Source organism: Callospermophilus lateralis, chromosome 18 (genome assembly GCF_048772815.1).
Source record: "Callospermophilus lateralis isolate mCalLat2 chromosome 18, mCalLat2.hap1, whole genome shotgun sequence".
Taxonomy (NCBI): Eukaryota; Metazoa; Chordata; class Mammalia; order Rodentia; family Sciuridae; genus Callospermophilus; species Callospermophilus lateralis.
This window is the reverse complement of record NC_135322.1, coordinates 12,941,481-12,955,134: the sequence shown is the minus strand read 5'-3', so window position 1 is coordinate 12,955,134 and position 13,654 is coordinate 12,941,481. Positions and strand designations below refer to the sequence as shown.

The 13,654-nt window shown below is 46.6% G+C and overlaps 1 protein-coding gene across 3 annotated transcripts in view; it reads left to right on the top strand.

Moving 5' to 3' along the window:
• Window positions 1-13,426, top strand: part of Hnrnpul1 (heterogeneous nuclear ribonucleoprotein U like 1) — a 33,006-nt gene extending 19,580 nt beyond the window's left edge. For all 3 annotated transcript variants that reach the window (XM_076838989.2, XM_076838988.2, XM_076838990.2), the window contains exons 9-15: window positions 646-768; window positions 864-992; window positions 7,656-7,824; window positions 8,373-8,657; window positions 9,767-10,056; window positions 11,401-11,592; window positions 12,142-13,426. In XM_076838989.2, the coding sequence (XP_076695104.1) occupies window positions 646-768; window positions 864-992; window positions 7,656-7,824; window positions 8,373-8,657; window positions 9,767-10,056; window positions 11,401-11,592; window positions 12,142-12,258 (1,305 nt within the window). In that variant the 3' untranslated portion in view covers window positions 12,259-13,426. The remainder of the gene's footprint in view (window positions 1-645; window positions 769-863; window positions 993-7,655; window positions 7,825-8,372; window positions 8,658-9,766; window positions 10,057-11,400; window positions 11,593-12,141) is intronic.
• The last annotated feature ends 228 nt before the right edge of the window (window positions 13,427-13,654 follow it).

Here is a 13,654-nt window from a genome sequence, read left to right as displayed (position 1 = left end):
CATTCCCTTTGTTGACGATTTAGGTTACATCTAGTGTTTGCAAAATTCTTTTTGTGTGATGTATACCAGGGATTGAACCCAGAGATACTTTACCACTGAGCCACATCTCCAGCCCTTTTTACTTTTTAATTTGAGACAGGGTCTCACTGAGTTGTTTGGTCCTTGCTGAGTTGCTGAGGCTACTTTGAACTTGCAAGCCTCTTGCCTCATCCCCCTGAGCTGCTGGGATTACAAATGTACACCACCATACCTGTCTTAAATTCTAAAAATACTGAGTAAATAGTTCTGGTCCCATTCAGACTCCCCAGAAGGTTGTACCATTTCTCATACACCCTCCATGTGCCAGTCCCTCTTGATTGCCTTCTCTGTGTCTTTCCCTGTCAAAGACTGCTTAATCCTTGAATAAAAAATGTAAATGCTAATAGCACTACTTACTCACCTTGTGCCAATCCCTGTACTTGGACAAGTCTCAAGTCATTGAATTCTAATAGCAATATGGTGAGGTAGATATTATTTTTGCTTTCGTTTTTCAGGGGCAACATGAGGTTCAGAGTCATTCTCTCACAATTGCCAGCAAGCCAGGGTGGTGCCATGCCATACACTGTTGCTATTTCACATCATACTTTCCCTTGCCTTTTCTTGTAGATTCTGATGATGGTGGGCCTGCCTGCCGCTGGCAAGACCACATGGGCCATCAAACATGCAGCCTCCAACCCTTCCAAGAAGTACAACATCCTGGGTACCAATGCCATTATGGATAAGATGCGGGTAAGAACAAACATGGCCTCTCCCTACGTGTTCTCACCTACTAGGTGCTACCACGCACCTAGGACCACTCAACCCTTACCACCTCCTGCCCACAGGTAATGGGCCTGCGCCGGCAGAGGAATTATGCTGGCCGCTGGGACGTCTTGATCCAGCAGGCTACCCAGTGCCTCAACCGTCTCATCCAGATTGCTGCTCGCAAGAAACGCAACTATATTCTAGATCAGGTACTTACTGGTGACCAGCATGTCCTCGGGAGAGGGGAGAGGACTAATAGGTTACCTGGGAATTCCCTTCTGGTCCATTTCTCTTTTCCCCATAATGCTCTTCATCAGCAATACTATTCTAAGGGTCAACCATACATGAGATTGTAGTTAACAGACTTCACATAACTCTGAGCCCAAACATCTGGTGGGGTTTGGAGCCATGATTAGGCTACTAGCTCAGGATCAGTAGCAGCCTCAAAGAACATTATCAGGTAAGAGCCACTTAGGCTCAGAAATCTATGCCTCTTCCATTTTGCTAACAGACTGATGCTTGAATCCCGCCTCTGCTACTTTGTAGTTGGTGCCCTTGCACGCAGCTGACTTCCCTCTGTATCTGAGTCCCCTTGTCTATAAACTGGGGATCATAATGATCCTCACAGACCTACATAGGACCTGCTAGGTGCTACCACGCAGTTACCCAGCAGCTATGATTGTTATTTACTGTATAGGTGAGGCACGGCCCAGGTTAATTAGCAAGTCTTTATGACTAGGAGATACAGACATATTAAGAGCTGGGTTCTTAACATCAGGTGAACCTTTGGGAAATCAAATGTAGAATATTGTTTGCAGGTACAGATGTGTTCTTTCAAAAACAACGCAATTTTGAGTTAGGACAGAAATGTTGACCAAGGTTTTCAGCATTACTCAAAAGGATGAGTGACCCAAAATGGTTAAGGATCCTTGTCTCAGAGTAATAAGTTCCAAATGTTTGTTGCCTGTGGAGTGTCATACTTAACATTTGTCCCAAAGACTTCCTCAAGTAGCAAAGGGTGTTTCCTTATTTTCTGTATTTGTGGTTATATGAACAAGCCTTACATTTGTGCTGTCTTAAGAACCTGTGAGTGAGCAAACATGTAAACATTTTAGCCTTACTAAAATGCCTTCTGTACATGTAGCTCTGGGTACTTGGTTACCCTGAGTTCAAAGGGATCCTGATGAAGGTGGAGCTGATGACGGGATGGTGGTCAGGAAAGAATTGTCAGGAATTCTGACAAGAATTTCCTTGTCAGGAAAGAATTCCAGGGACCATGTTGCTTTCACATGGGGTAAGGATCCAAAAGCCATCCATGGTTATTGCTCCAGCTTGACCCCATCAACAAGGCACCCAACCAACCTTCTCTTACCTTTGGAGACTTGTTTATTTTTTAATCCCTTGGCCTCACTTTTCCCCCTTCTCTTCATCAGGGTATTTTGAAATTTTAGTTTGATTTGGCCCTAGTTAGACTCATTTTTCTGAAACACCTAGATGTGCTATGGTTTTAACACCCTGAAGGTACCTCTTTTGGATAACCTAGGAGGAATTTCTTGCCTGTTTTTTTCTTGATTTGCAGGTTAGATCAACTGTGAAAGTCATGAATTATGTGGTCCAGCATAGAAGGATTATAGTCAGGGGATCATCTCTGTTCAGAGGGCCTATGTGGGTCTCTCTGGAGATCAGATCCCCTGCATCTCAGCTAGGCACAAAAGACCTGAACACTGTAAAGGCTCACTGTCAGCCTTCTTAGCTGGTGGTGGCTTGTTCAGGGACATGTCAAAGGCTGTTAGCATCCTGGTGGGGGAACATGCAAGTCCAACCAACAGTGAGGCAAAGAACCTAACCTCTGAAAGTGAAAAGACGGGCTCTCTGGTTGGCCCCAGATCTTTTGGTTAACCCCAGAATGGACTTAGGTCCTGAAGTTTTAGGTTACTCATCCCTGGGGAGGCAGTCTGAAGGCAGTGTTTGACCTGTTTGGGCCTAAACCCCAAAAGTTGATTCCCAAAAACCCTGGTTATAAGAAAGAAAGAATGGGTATATGTGTATATATAGAAGGTTCAGAACAGACAGCTGGCCAGATTCTCGTACTTCTCATCCCACCAGTGTTGGCAGTGAGGGATAAATTAATAATGCATAGCTGTCTTCTGGGCTAGGTGGATCTTCCAAAGGTAAGGCCAGTACTATTAGGAAAGTCCCTGAATCTCAGCCTAGGATCTTCTACTCCTAGGTTGTCAGTTCTACCTACATTTGGCTCTTCCAGGCCTCCTGTTTCAAGGTTGACCTCGGAAATGCTCATCCTTATTAGGAAAAAAGAACTTACCTTCATAAGCTAGGCAGGGTTGTATAGCCAGATTCTACTTTTGTCAAGTCAGAACCCCAGACCTTATCCTAGGATTTATCTCATGAGACATAAGCTCTCAAGGGTGTTGGAGCTTCATTCTGCATCACAGCCTCTTCAGATCAGGTGAGCATCAGAGGGAAATACTGAGAACATCAGAAGGAATAACAAGAAAGAAAGTGAATCAGCGGGCATCTCATAAAGGGAAGGGCCTGCCTAAAATCAGGCTTTTGGTATACTGGTCAGCTCTGCTGACTTTGCAGATGACCAGTCCCATAATGTTTGGGGCTGTGGTGGAAATTGGGGAAAGGTGTCAGGAAGTGTGAGGTATCTGGGCCAGGATATGGACAATGATAAAAACAGTTGAGATTTTATCCAGGACAGTCTGGAGCCACGGTCACATTTTCTTCAGGGATGGATATGACTAAATTTGCCTGCTACAGAAAGAGGAAGGAAAAACAAGGATTGGAAGGCCACATTACTTCAGGTGACAGTGTTGCAGTTGGGAAGCCCCTGGAATGAGGTTTCTGCCCTCTCTCTAGGTTATCAGAGGGCCTTAAAAATGAAAACACAACAGAAGCTCTGTGTGAGACAAAAAGTTGCCCTCCTGAAGGCTGCGGGTTAAAAGGCCCAGCTGGGCGTTGGTCAGAGTCAGGGCTGGGGGCAGTGACTTTGCCAACCTGGTCTCACCCTCACAGTGTACATTTCTAATTTTGCTTGTGTCCCTGTTGGCAGGTGCCACATTTTCTCCTGAAACAAACCCAGGGCAAGAGCCACCTGAGAGCTTGTGTCAAATGGGGTACATCCTAGGGTAGATGTTGGGGTCCTGGCCAAAGAGAATTAGAATCTTTGTTACCCAGATTAGATTTTCCAAACCGCCTCTTGTTGGCATGCTTTGGAGAAGGAGAAGTTTCTTCCCTCCACCCCAACGGTCCCCAGAGCCTCAATCCTGTTCCATTCCTGATGCTCTGGCCAGTTCTCTTCCTACATGTGGAGTTCTTTCCACCGGGGTTCATCACCTCAACCTAGAGCAAATTTTTTCCTCACCAGCTTTAAATTTGTTCTTATGGGATCCAGCCAGGTGTCTCCTGCTGCCAGCCTAACCCTGTTAAGACAGGTAAACACATAGTAGGCCTTTTAGAGAACTCAGGATGTCAGCAAAAGTTATTGCCTGTGCCTGCTGTTTCCTCCCTCATTTCCTCAGACTTTCACATACCAGAACTCACCATGCAGCTTCTCTGAGAAACCTGACCTTTGTCCTGCCCACATCAGGTTTTGGGGGTTGTCAGGAACCAGGGAACATAGTCCAGCTCCTCTCTTAGGGTCAGCATCTTCAAGCTGGGATTGGGAGGAGTAGGAGCTATGCAGAAAAGCCATGTGGCTGGAAAAGCTGACCTTGCTGTTGTGACTGTCTCCTAGCAACAGCCACCAGGGGCCCTAGTGACCAACAGTAGTGCTGGGCTGGCCCAGGGCTCTGACCTCACCATGTTTGCTGTGGTAACAGCCACCAGCAGCTAACTCCCTTTCCTCCAGGAAAGCCAAGCACTTGCATTTCTGCTGGCACAGTTTAGATGTTGTTCTTCCCTTCTTACTCCTTACCCAAGCCAAGGAGTAAGCAGGGGAGGTGCACTCTTAAAACCCTCCTCGAGAGGGCGTGTCAGCTCTGAGCATCTGAGGATCTGTTCTCAGATTCAAGCCTCATCTTGAGACAGGTCAGCTGTTTATGAGTCCATACTGCACACCCCCATTCCTCCCGTTCTGTGAAGCTGCAGGGGCTACCCTGTCAGTAGCATTGCTTCTTTGTCTCCTCATTGGGACGTTGACAGGACAGTTCTGCCACATAGGAAAACTTCATTGCCCTTAGAGTGCAGAGGATTCAGATTAGGATAATTGGTAGTTATTGAGTAAGAGAACGGATTATCAGAAAATAGCCTGGAGTCATGTTCACTCTGGAACGTGCACATGACTTTTGTGTCAGGAGAAAACTTTTAATTACTTAGCTTAAGGAAGCCAAATTCTGTCTTCATATGAGCAGAATGCCACATTCTGCAGCACTCTTAGGAATGGAGTCAAAAAAAAAAAAAAAAGAGTGAAGAGTAGGGACTTAATTTTTCTCCTGTAGCCTGTGCCAACCATTAGTGCCCCCTGGCCCCTCCAGAACCAGTGCTAAAAGCTGGTTCTGTTACTACACTCCTTCAGAACATAAAGGTACTTTCCCTAGGAAGTGAAAGAGAACATTTTTCCCTAGTTTATGTCAGGCCCAGGGGAAATGGCTGGTTTAGAGAACAGATATACCTATGGTGCTTGGAACTCCCACAGGTCTGTGTTCACATCCCTGGCCTCTGTTCCTTCTATCTTGGAAGAGGGTCCCTTGCACCTCGTCTTTTCCTTAATTTTCCATGGTACTTTCCACTGAGAAACCTCTCTTAGGACAATGTCAATCCTGTTCACCATATTTTCAGATCCTCCCTGTGTGTTGACTTATTTCCCTGCCATATGCCAGAGGTTTTCACATCTGCAAATTTTCACCAGAGTCAGAAGAAAGATGATACAACCCCTAACTTTATTCACATGAACTGGTTCAGTCTTCACAACAACCAGAAGACATTCATACTGTTTTCTCCTTTCAAGTATTGAGACTCAATAAATATACAGTAAGTTGATTTTACAGAAAAGCAGGCTGAGGCTCTGAGTGGCTTGCCCAGGGTCACAAGGTGTGATGAGCCCAAGTCACATTAGAGCCAAGGTCTGCCAAATCGTCCCACAATGCACCTACTTCTTAATGAGGCATCTCCTACCCTGGAGGCCACTGCATAGCCCCTACTCAGATACCTTTTACTTTGTCAGTTGTTTAGTGGTCACACCCCCCCACCCCCAGTTAGTCCTTACCAGCCCTGGGAAGGAGGCTACTCAGCCTGTTCTACAGAGGAAGCAGCTAAAGAGACTGACCATAGTGAGTGGCCACACCAGGACTTCTGCTGGTGTGCTCTTTCTTCCCTGCTGAGAATACAGTATTTTCTTATTGATTTCTGCAGACCTCTTTACAGATTGTTCTTTCTTCTGCAGCTTCTCCCTGCAAAGCCACTGAAGGCTGTTGTTTAGCCAACAACTAATCACTTCACTTCTGTTGAGTTCCTGAGTTTAGAGAGGGAAGATACCACATAGGTGCTGGATCCTACTTCTAGAGATGAAGTCTCAGGAAATCTAAAGTGAGGTTTTGGCTGCGTGCTTTTTCAGTAGTGTCCACAAGATACAAATGCAAAGGCAGAGTCCACAGAGCCTCTGCAGTCCTGAAGATGTGGTGTGTGGTAGGTATTGGGTTGGTGGAAGCTGCTGTTGCTGTTTGGTTATGTGCAGGTGTTCTGGAGCACTGCTCCATGGCCACACCTGCCTGCTTTGGAGGTAGAAGAAAAGACATAGAAGTAGCAGACTGCACTTGGAGAAGCATGAGTTATTGTTAAGCTCCCTGGTTAGAAGCTTGTGGGTAAGACTGATATTTCAGAGAAAGAGCAAAGGATAGAACCATAGCACAGTATTGAGGGAAACAGTCCACATAACTGTTAAAAGGGGTTGGTTAATTATGGGCTATTTGTACTATAGATTCTGTATGATTGTTTTAAAAAGAAGAAGAAAAAAAAAAACACCATAAAGAAGAATTTGAGAAACAGTGCATGAAAAGAGCTTCCGAAGTATATAGTACAATTCCATTCATGTTAAGGATTACACAAGTGTTGGTAGAATTGTACAGAAGAAATTCAGTACAAGTTATCTCTGGAAGTAGTGCTGGCAATAGGCAGATGGAAAGCTTTTTTTACTCCTAACTCTGTACCTTGTTGACTTTGTACCATTAGCATGTATTATGTATGGAGAAAGAAGTTGTAAAATGCAATCCCAAGGGGGAAATGTAAATGTAAAATGCAATCCCAAGGATTAGCCAGGCACAGTGGCACATCTGTAATCCCAGCAGCTCAGGAGGCTGAACCAGGAGGATCACAAGTTCAAAGCCAGCCTCAGCAACTTAAAGAGCTCCTAAGCAACTCAATGAGACCCTGTCTCTAAATAAAATAATAGAGCTGGGTGTGTGGCTCAGTGGTTGAGTGCTCCTGAATTCAATCTCCAGTAACCCCCCCCCCCACTCCCCCAAAACAAGAAAGTTAAAAACAAAACCCAGGGCTGTGGTTGTGGCTCAGTGGTAGAGCACTTGCCTAGTATGTGTGGGGCACTGGGTTCAATTCTCAGTACCATATAAAATAAAGGTATAAAACAAGGTAAAAAATAATAATAATAATATTAACCCACCCATTGGAATCCCTTGCCCTCTGCCTGTTAGCTGCTACTTTCTATCCCTCTTTTTAAATCAGTACATTTGCCAAGGCAGACATAAGAATCAAAGTGAAGCAGGGCAGTTTCCTGAGTCTCTGCTTAGGAAGAGCACTAATAGGCTTTTCTTTCCCCTGGCCTACATAATACCCCTCAGAGGAAAAACAACTCTTAATGCACCATCTCTTGCCTTTTCTGTTACCTACCCTAGACAAATGTTTATGGGTCAGCCCAGAGACGAAAAATGAGACCATTTGAAGGCTTCCAACGCAAAGCTATTGTAATTTGTCCCACTGACGAGGACCTGAAAGACCGAACAATAAAGCGCACCGATGAGGAAGGGAAGGATGTCCCTGATCATGCGGTCTTAGAAATGAAAGGTAGGAAATAAGTGACGCCCAGAGGGCCAACTTAGCAGGGTCCTTAAGAGAAAGAGCTCTTTACTCAGTGTGTCCTTCCCTGCTCCCTAATTATTCCTTTTGTGATCTTCCGCTTTGTCGCTTCCTGGTCCCCCACAGCTGTGAATGGTGAAACTCCACATCTCACTGTGGCAGGGTTTTCAGACTAGATGGAATTGGACAGCATGAGGGAAAGAGTATGTGGGAGCTCAAACTGGAAGGCCTGCTCTGGCACCCACTGGCTGGGCTGACTGGGCAAGCCTTGGTTTGCCCCTCTGTAAAAATACGGATGTGGATCCACTTGCCTAACCCACTCCCTGGGGCAAGGCTGGAGAGAGCTAAACACTGCATTCAGGTGGGGCTTAGCCACCTCTTCAGGAAAGGGTCTTTTCATTCCCTGACAGCATTAGAGTCGGCCTCTCTCTCTTAACTTTCTCTCATTCACTCTTCCAGTTTCCTCCACCAGTGTTCTGGAGTTGGAGGAGACCAGACCTCAGAAGATACTGACCATTTTGTTTCCTTCCTCCTAGCCAACTTCACATTACCTGATGTCGGGGACTTCCTGGATGAAGTTCTGTTCATTGAGCTGCAGCGGGAAGAAGCAGACAAGCTGGTGAGGCAGTACAACGAGGAAGGCCGCAAGGCTGGGCCACCCCCTGAAAAGCGCTTTGACAACCGAGGTGGTGGTGGCTTCCGGGGCCGCGGGGGTGGCGGCGGTTTCCAGCGCTATGACAACAGAGGCCCCCCTGGAGGCAACCGAGGAGGCTTCCAGAACCGAGGGGGAGGCAGTGGTGGTGGAGGCAACTACCGAGGAGGTGAGACATCTCAAACACACAGTTCTCCTTACCTTTTGTTCCCATGTTGGGGTTGGGCTTTGACTGCTATTCAGTCAGCACTAAAGCTTACTGAACTCCAGCTATGGGAAAACCAGGGGGAGTCAGACTGTGGGACCTCAAGAAGCTCTCCCACTATCTTACTCCTCTGGCCTTGCTTTTTTTCCCTTTTATATGACATGGTGTCATCTATTTCTGTGGCTCTTCCCCCATCTGACCATGACCTCCTTGAGGAATCCTGGAACCTATTGAAAACCTGGCATGATGCAAATATTAGGACTGTTTTGGGGGTTTAAAACAAATGGAAAAGAAGACTCATTAGAAAGTTAATTTGCCTAGCATCACCCAGCTTAAACCAGAACTGGTATTCAATGATCCAGAGTCCCAAGTTTTTAGTGAGTGTTGCTTTCTATAAAAAGTCTTTATTCATAATTTAACAAATATGTTCTAGCTCTCCTCTGTCTCAGGCTTGTGCTGAATAGTTCTGGGGACATAGCTATGACCCAAATAATTTAATGAGAGAGCCCAAGGATATTGTGACCTGAGATAACCCTCAACCAACCTGCAAGAAGACACCAGGGCTCAGGAAAGATCTCCTGAGGAGTTAATATCAAAGCTGAGGTCCACTGGCCCAATAGGAGTTGGCCAGGAGGAGTGTGAGAGTTCTAGGCCCAAGACAACAGCACAAAGACCTTCAGACTAAGCCTGAAGAGGACTTGATCTGACTTGTTCATGGCTGCCATTGGTGCATTCTTCCTGAACATCTCTTTCCAGTTTGTTTCTGTGTTGAAATGCAGAACACAATAACACACAGCCAGGATAGCCCTGATTTCTGTCTCCCTAGGCTCACAGGCCAGGAGAGGAGACAAACCTGCCAGCAGACAATGATGACCTGTTGTTATCAGAGCAGGGAGCATGCCAGGGCTCTGGAGAAGCCAAAGGGTTTGCTTATTCATTCACTTTAACTGAACAGCCTCTGGGCCTGATTGACCATGCTGGGAGCCATAGCAGTCACCAAGGCAGGCCAGGTCCTGGAGGCTGTGCATTGAGAGTGATAGGGCCTCCCTCTCCTGCTGATTTCTCCAATACAGGTTTCAACCGCAGTGGAGGTGGTGGCTACAACCAGAACCGCTGGGGTAACAACAACCGGGATAACAACAACTCCAACAACCGAGGCAGCTATAACCGGGCTCCCCAGCAGCAGCCACCACCACAGCAGCCGCCACCACCACAACCACCACCCCAGCAGCCGCCGCCACCACCCAGCTATAGCCCTGCTCGTAACCCACCAGGTGCTGGCAGCTACAACAAGAGCAGCAGCATTCCTGGCTCGAGCGCTAATACCAGCACCCCTACAGTCAGCAGCTACAGCCCCCCACAGGTGAGGGAACACAGATTTGTTCACACATGTGCTTTTAACATAGGAGAGTCCCTGGGTCTGAGGGAGTCGCCAACACATGCTTGAGCCACAGGCCTCCACTCTTCCCTGCAACCTGTCCTCCTTTCTTCCTGGCAGTGCTCTTCACTGGGCTGACCCTGGACATTGCCAAGTCTCCCCAAAACCAGGGAGTAAATAAGCCCTGCTCAGAACTTCCCCCTCCTTCTATCATCCTCAGCAATGAGCTAGAAGCGCTGGTCCCTCCAGCACATGTTTATGTCTCTTGGCTGTTGCTAGCCTCACCTGATCCCCAAGAAAGTCCTCAGTTAGAGTCATGCTTTGTTCAGGCTGAAAAGAGATGATCTCTTGTCATGTGGAGACCAGTGCCCCACAGTTGGTTTGGAACTTTGTGCTGAGAGCATCAGCCCTATGCAGCTTCTGGGCTCTATTCCAGTTCTTGGAAAGTCATTGCTCAGTCTTTGGTGCACATAGGTTCCTGCTGACTAGGGCAGTCTCTGTTTATTGCACAGCCATTTCCTGAGCACCTTCCATGTGCCAGTCCTGGGAGCAGCTGCCAGGAGACAGATGAGTGTTTCCCAGTTCCAGTCTAGTTAGAACATTTCCTAGGATAGGAGTTGGTCAGGCATAAGTTCAAACCCTAGCCCCATAATGACCTGGTTTTATGTCCCTGGACAATTGGCTTCATCTGCCTGAGCCTTATTTTCCCATAAAGGAGTACAGCTGTTGGTAGAACTCATTTCCAAGGTTTGTTGTAAGAGAGAGAGGGTACCGTAGCTTAGTGGTTGAGGCTCTGGGACTAGGTAAACCTGGAGTCAGTCCTTCAGCTATTTAACCTTGGATCAGTGATTTTACCTTCTTGAGCCTTGGCTTCCATTTCACATCAGAGTTGACTTGAAGATTAAAGGAATTAATGGTGTAGCTTATACATGAGAAATAGTAATTGTCACTACTATTTTTCTCAGATCTTTGAGTAACAACTACCATTTATCACATGACCAGCATGTTGAATACATTCAGCAAGATAATCTGAAGGAGTAGTTCTGTTGTGATTCTCATTTTACACAAAACAAAACTGGGATTTCAAGAAATGTGTGCCTTACTCACCCAGGATCTCAAAGCTGGAATTAAGAGTCCCAAATACAGCCCTAGGGCTGGCACTTCATCCTAATCTGTCCTACCATGTCAGAGCTTAATCACCTTGTCAGTCCTAAATAGCCTCCACCAGGGAAGTGCCTTTGTGGGCTCACTGCTTACAAAAGCCCTTTGTCAATCCCAGCTGTGAACTGGCTGCTTCATAGAACTTCGGTCTTTTCTCTTATTTTCCAGCCGAGTTACAGCCAGCCACCCTACAACCAGGGAGGTTATAGCCAGGGCTATACAGCCCCACCACCTCCACCTCCACCACCACCTGCCTACAACTATGGAAGCTACGGTGGCTACAACCCGGCCCCCTATACTCCGCCACCACCGCCCACCGCACAGACCTACCCTCAGCCCAGCTATAACCAGTATCAGCAGGTAGGTACCAGTCAGGGTCCAATGGGATGGAGAGGGTTCCATGGGCCCCTCCTGGGTATGTTTTTCAAGATTATAGCCCCTGCTTATCCCTGAAATTAACTGGCAGTCATCTGGTTCAGCCAGTCCATTTGGTGAACATGTTTGCACTGGTTTCTAAATAAATGGTGTCCTACTCTGTCCATGGTGCAGCTAACAAAAGGGAAGGGCTGGCAGAGCAGGGCTTCCAAATCTTGCTTCAGCACCATGGCTAGGGGGCTCCAAGTCCTGCCTCAAGTTGGTGCTTAGGCCACCATACCTGTTTTTTTTAATATGATATTTAGCTACATTTGAAAAGACACTGGGTTGACAAGCCAGGAGACCTGGGCTTCAGTTCTTAAATTTTCACCCATGTGGCATCAGGTCAGCTGTTTGTCTTCCCAAAGTGCCTTGATTCTGTCAGGGGTCCCACGTGTTGCTGGCTATCACTGACCTAGGCAAGGGTTGGCCAGGGGAGGAGCAAAATGTAGAGTGGATGAAGGACAAATTGGTGCTCTTGATCTCTCTCTCCAGTATGCCCAGCAGTGGAACCAGTACTATCAGAACCAGGGCCAGTGGCCGCCATACTATGGGAACTACGACTACGGGAGCTACTCCGGCAGCACACAGGGTGGCACAAGCACACAGTAGCCAGTGTGTCTGGAGGCTCCCGGGGCTGCTGCCGGCTTCCTGCACCAGCGCCTGCCTCGGCCCCTTCTCTGGCCCCTCCTCTACCCGCACCGGGTCCTGTGGTGCTGGGGATGGGGTCATCCCAGAGCTGCCTCCCTCCAGCCCACTGCCTCTCCTTTGGGGGGGGGGGGTCTTCTCCCCCACAGGCCAGGCATTTTTCTTTGGATTCAAACAGGCAACAATGACCTTTTATTTTGTTTGTCCCCTCCATCTCCCACCTCTTCCTTTTCCTCTTTGCCCCTTTTTGACTGAAAATCTCTTTCCCTTGGTCATCAGTGAGGCCACAGTGACTAAGGGGAAGACCCCTTCCTGTTTGCTCCTCCCAGCCCTGCTCCAGACCCTCAGCTTCCCAGACCCTCATGCAGTTGGTTGTAAATTCTTCCAGGAGCTGTTTTACTGTCTACTTTTCAGGATTAAAAAAAAAAAAAAAAAAAAAAAATCAAAAACTTAAAAAAAAAAAAAGTTTAAAAAGCAAAAGCAAATGTGGAGGGAGGAAGCAGCAACATATTTTTTTGGTAATTATGCTTTTTTTTTAATTTTTAGAATTTGTCTGTTTTTACTGTGGGTCGGCCATTGATACTTCATCAAAATAACCATCTCTTTGCTGAGTTCAGGTGACCGAGGAAGAGCCACACCCTCGAAACAAAACAAAACACACAAACAAAAAAACCACAGAATCATCTTTAACCTAACTTTTTATACGATGTCTCAGTTCCCCGTAACTTTGCACACAAGCTTCTGTGTTCAGTTGAATTGTAACTGCTTTTTGTATTTGGAGAGAGTGTGACTATTGAACTTGAAACCTTTTATTCTGGGCGTCTTGGTAGTTTCTGGTGGGATTAAGTGGGTGAGAGGGTGAAGGGAAGATGGGGGGTTCTTTCCCTTCAGAATATGAAGTTTCCCCCCACAGTCTCCTCTCCAGTGCCCTCCCAGGTGCCAGACCTCAAGTTTTTCCTACAGTGATATACTTTGATTATTCTTATTTCCCCTTTACCCATGTTTTAACAGGATTTTAACAAACTGCACTTATTAAGAAATGTGTTTGCCCTGTTTTGTTTTGTTTTGTTTGTTTTGTTTTCCTTCAATAAATGACATGGCACCTCCTAGCAGGAAGGAAGCAGGATCAAAACCCTGAAGTGTTACTGCAGTTGACCTTTAATTGGGGTGGGGAGGCTTTTTCAAGGGGAAATTATTTACTTATCCATTAAACATTGAGGGATTCCTCTGCCTGGCCTGGATTTTGGTACTAAGTATATCCCTTTATTCCAAGATTTCAGTAGCTCTTTTAAAAGTGGTTCTCAAAACTTCTCATAATCCTAAATCCTCATGGGAGTATTTTATTAGAAGGTGTGGAACA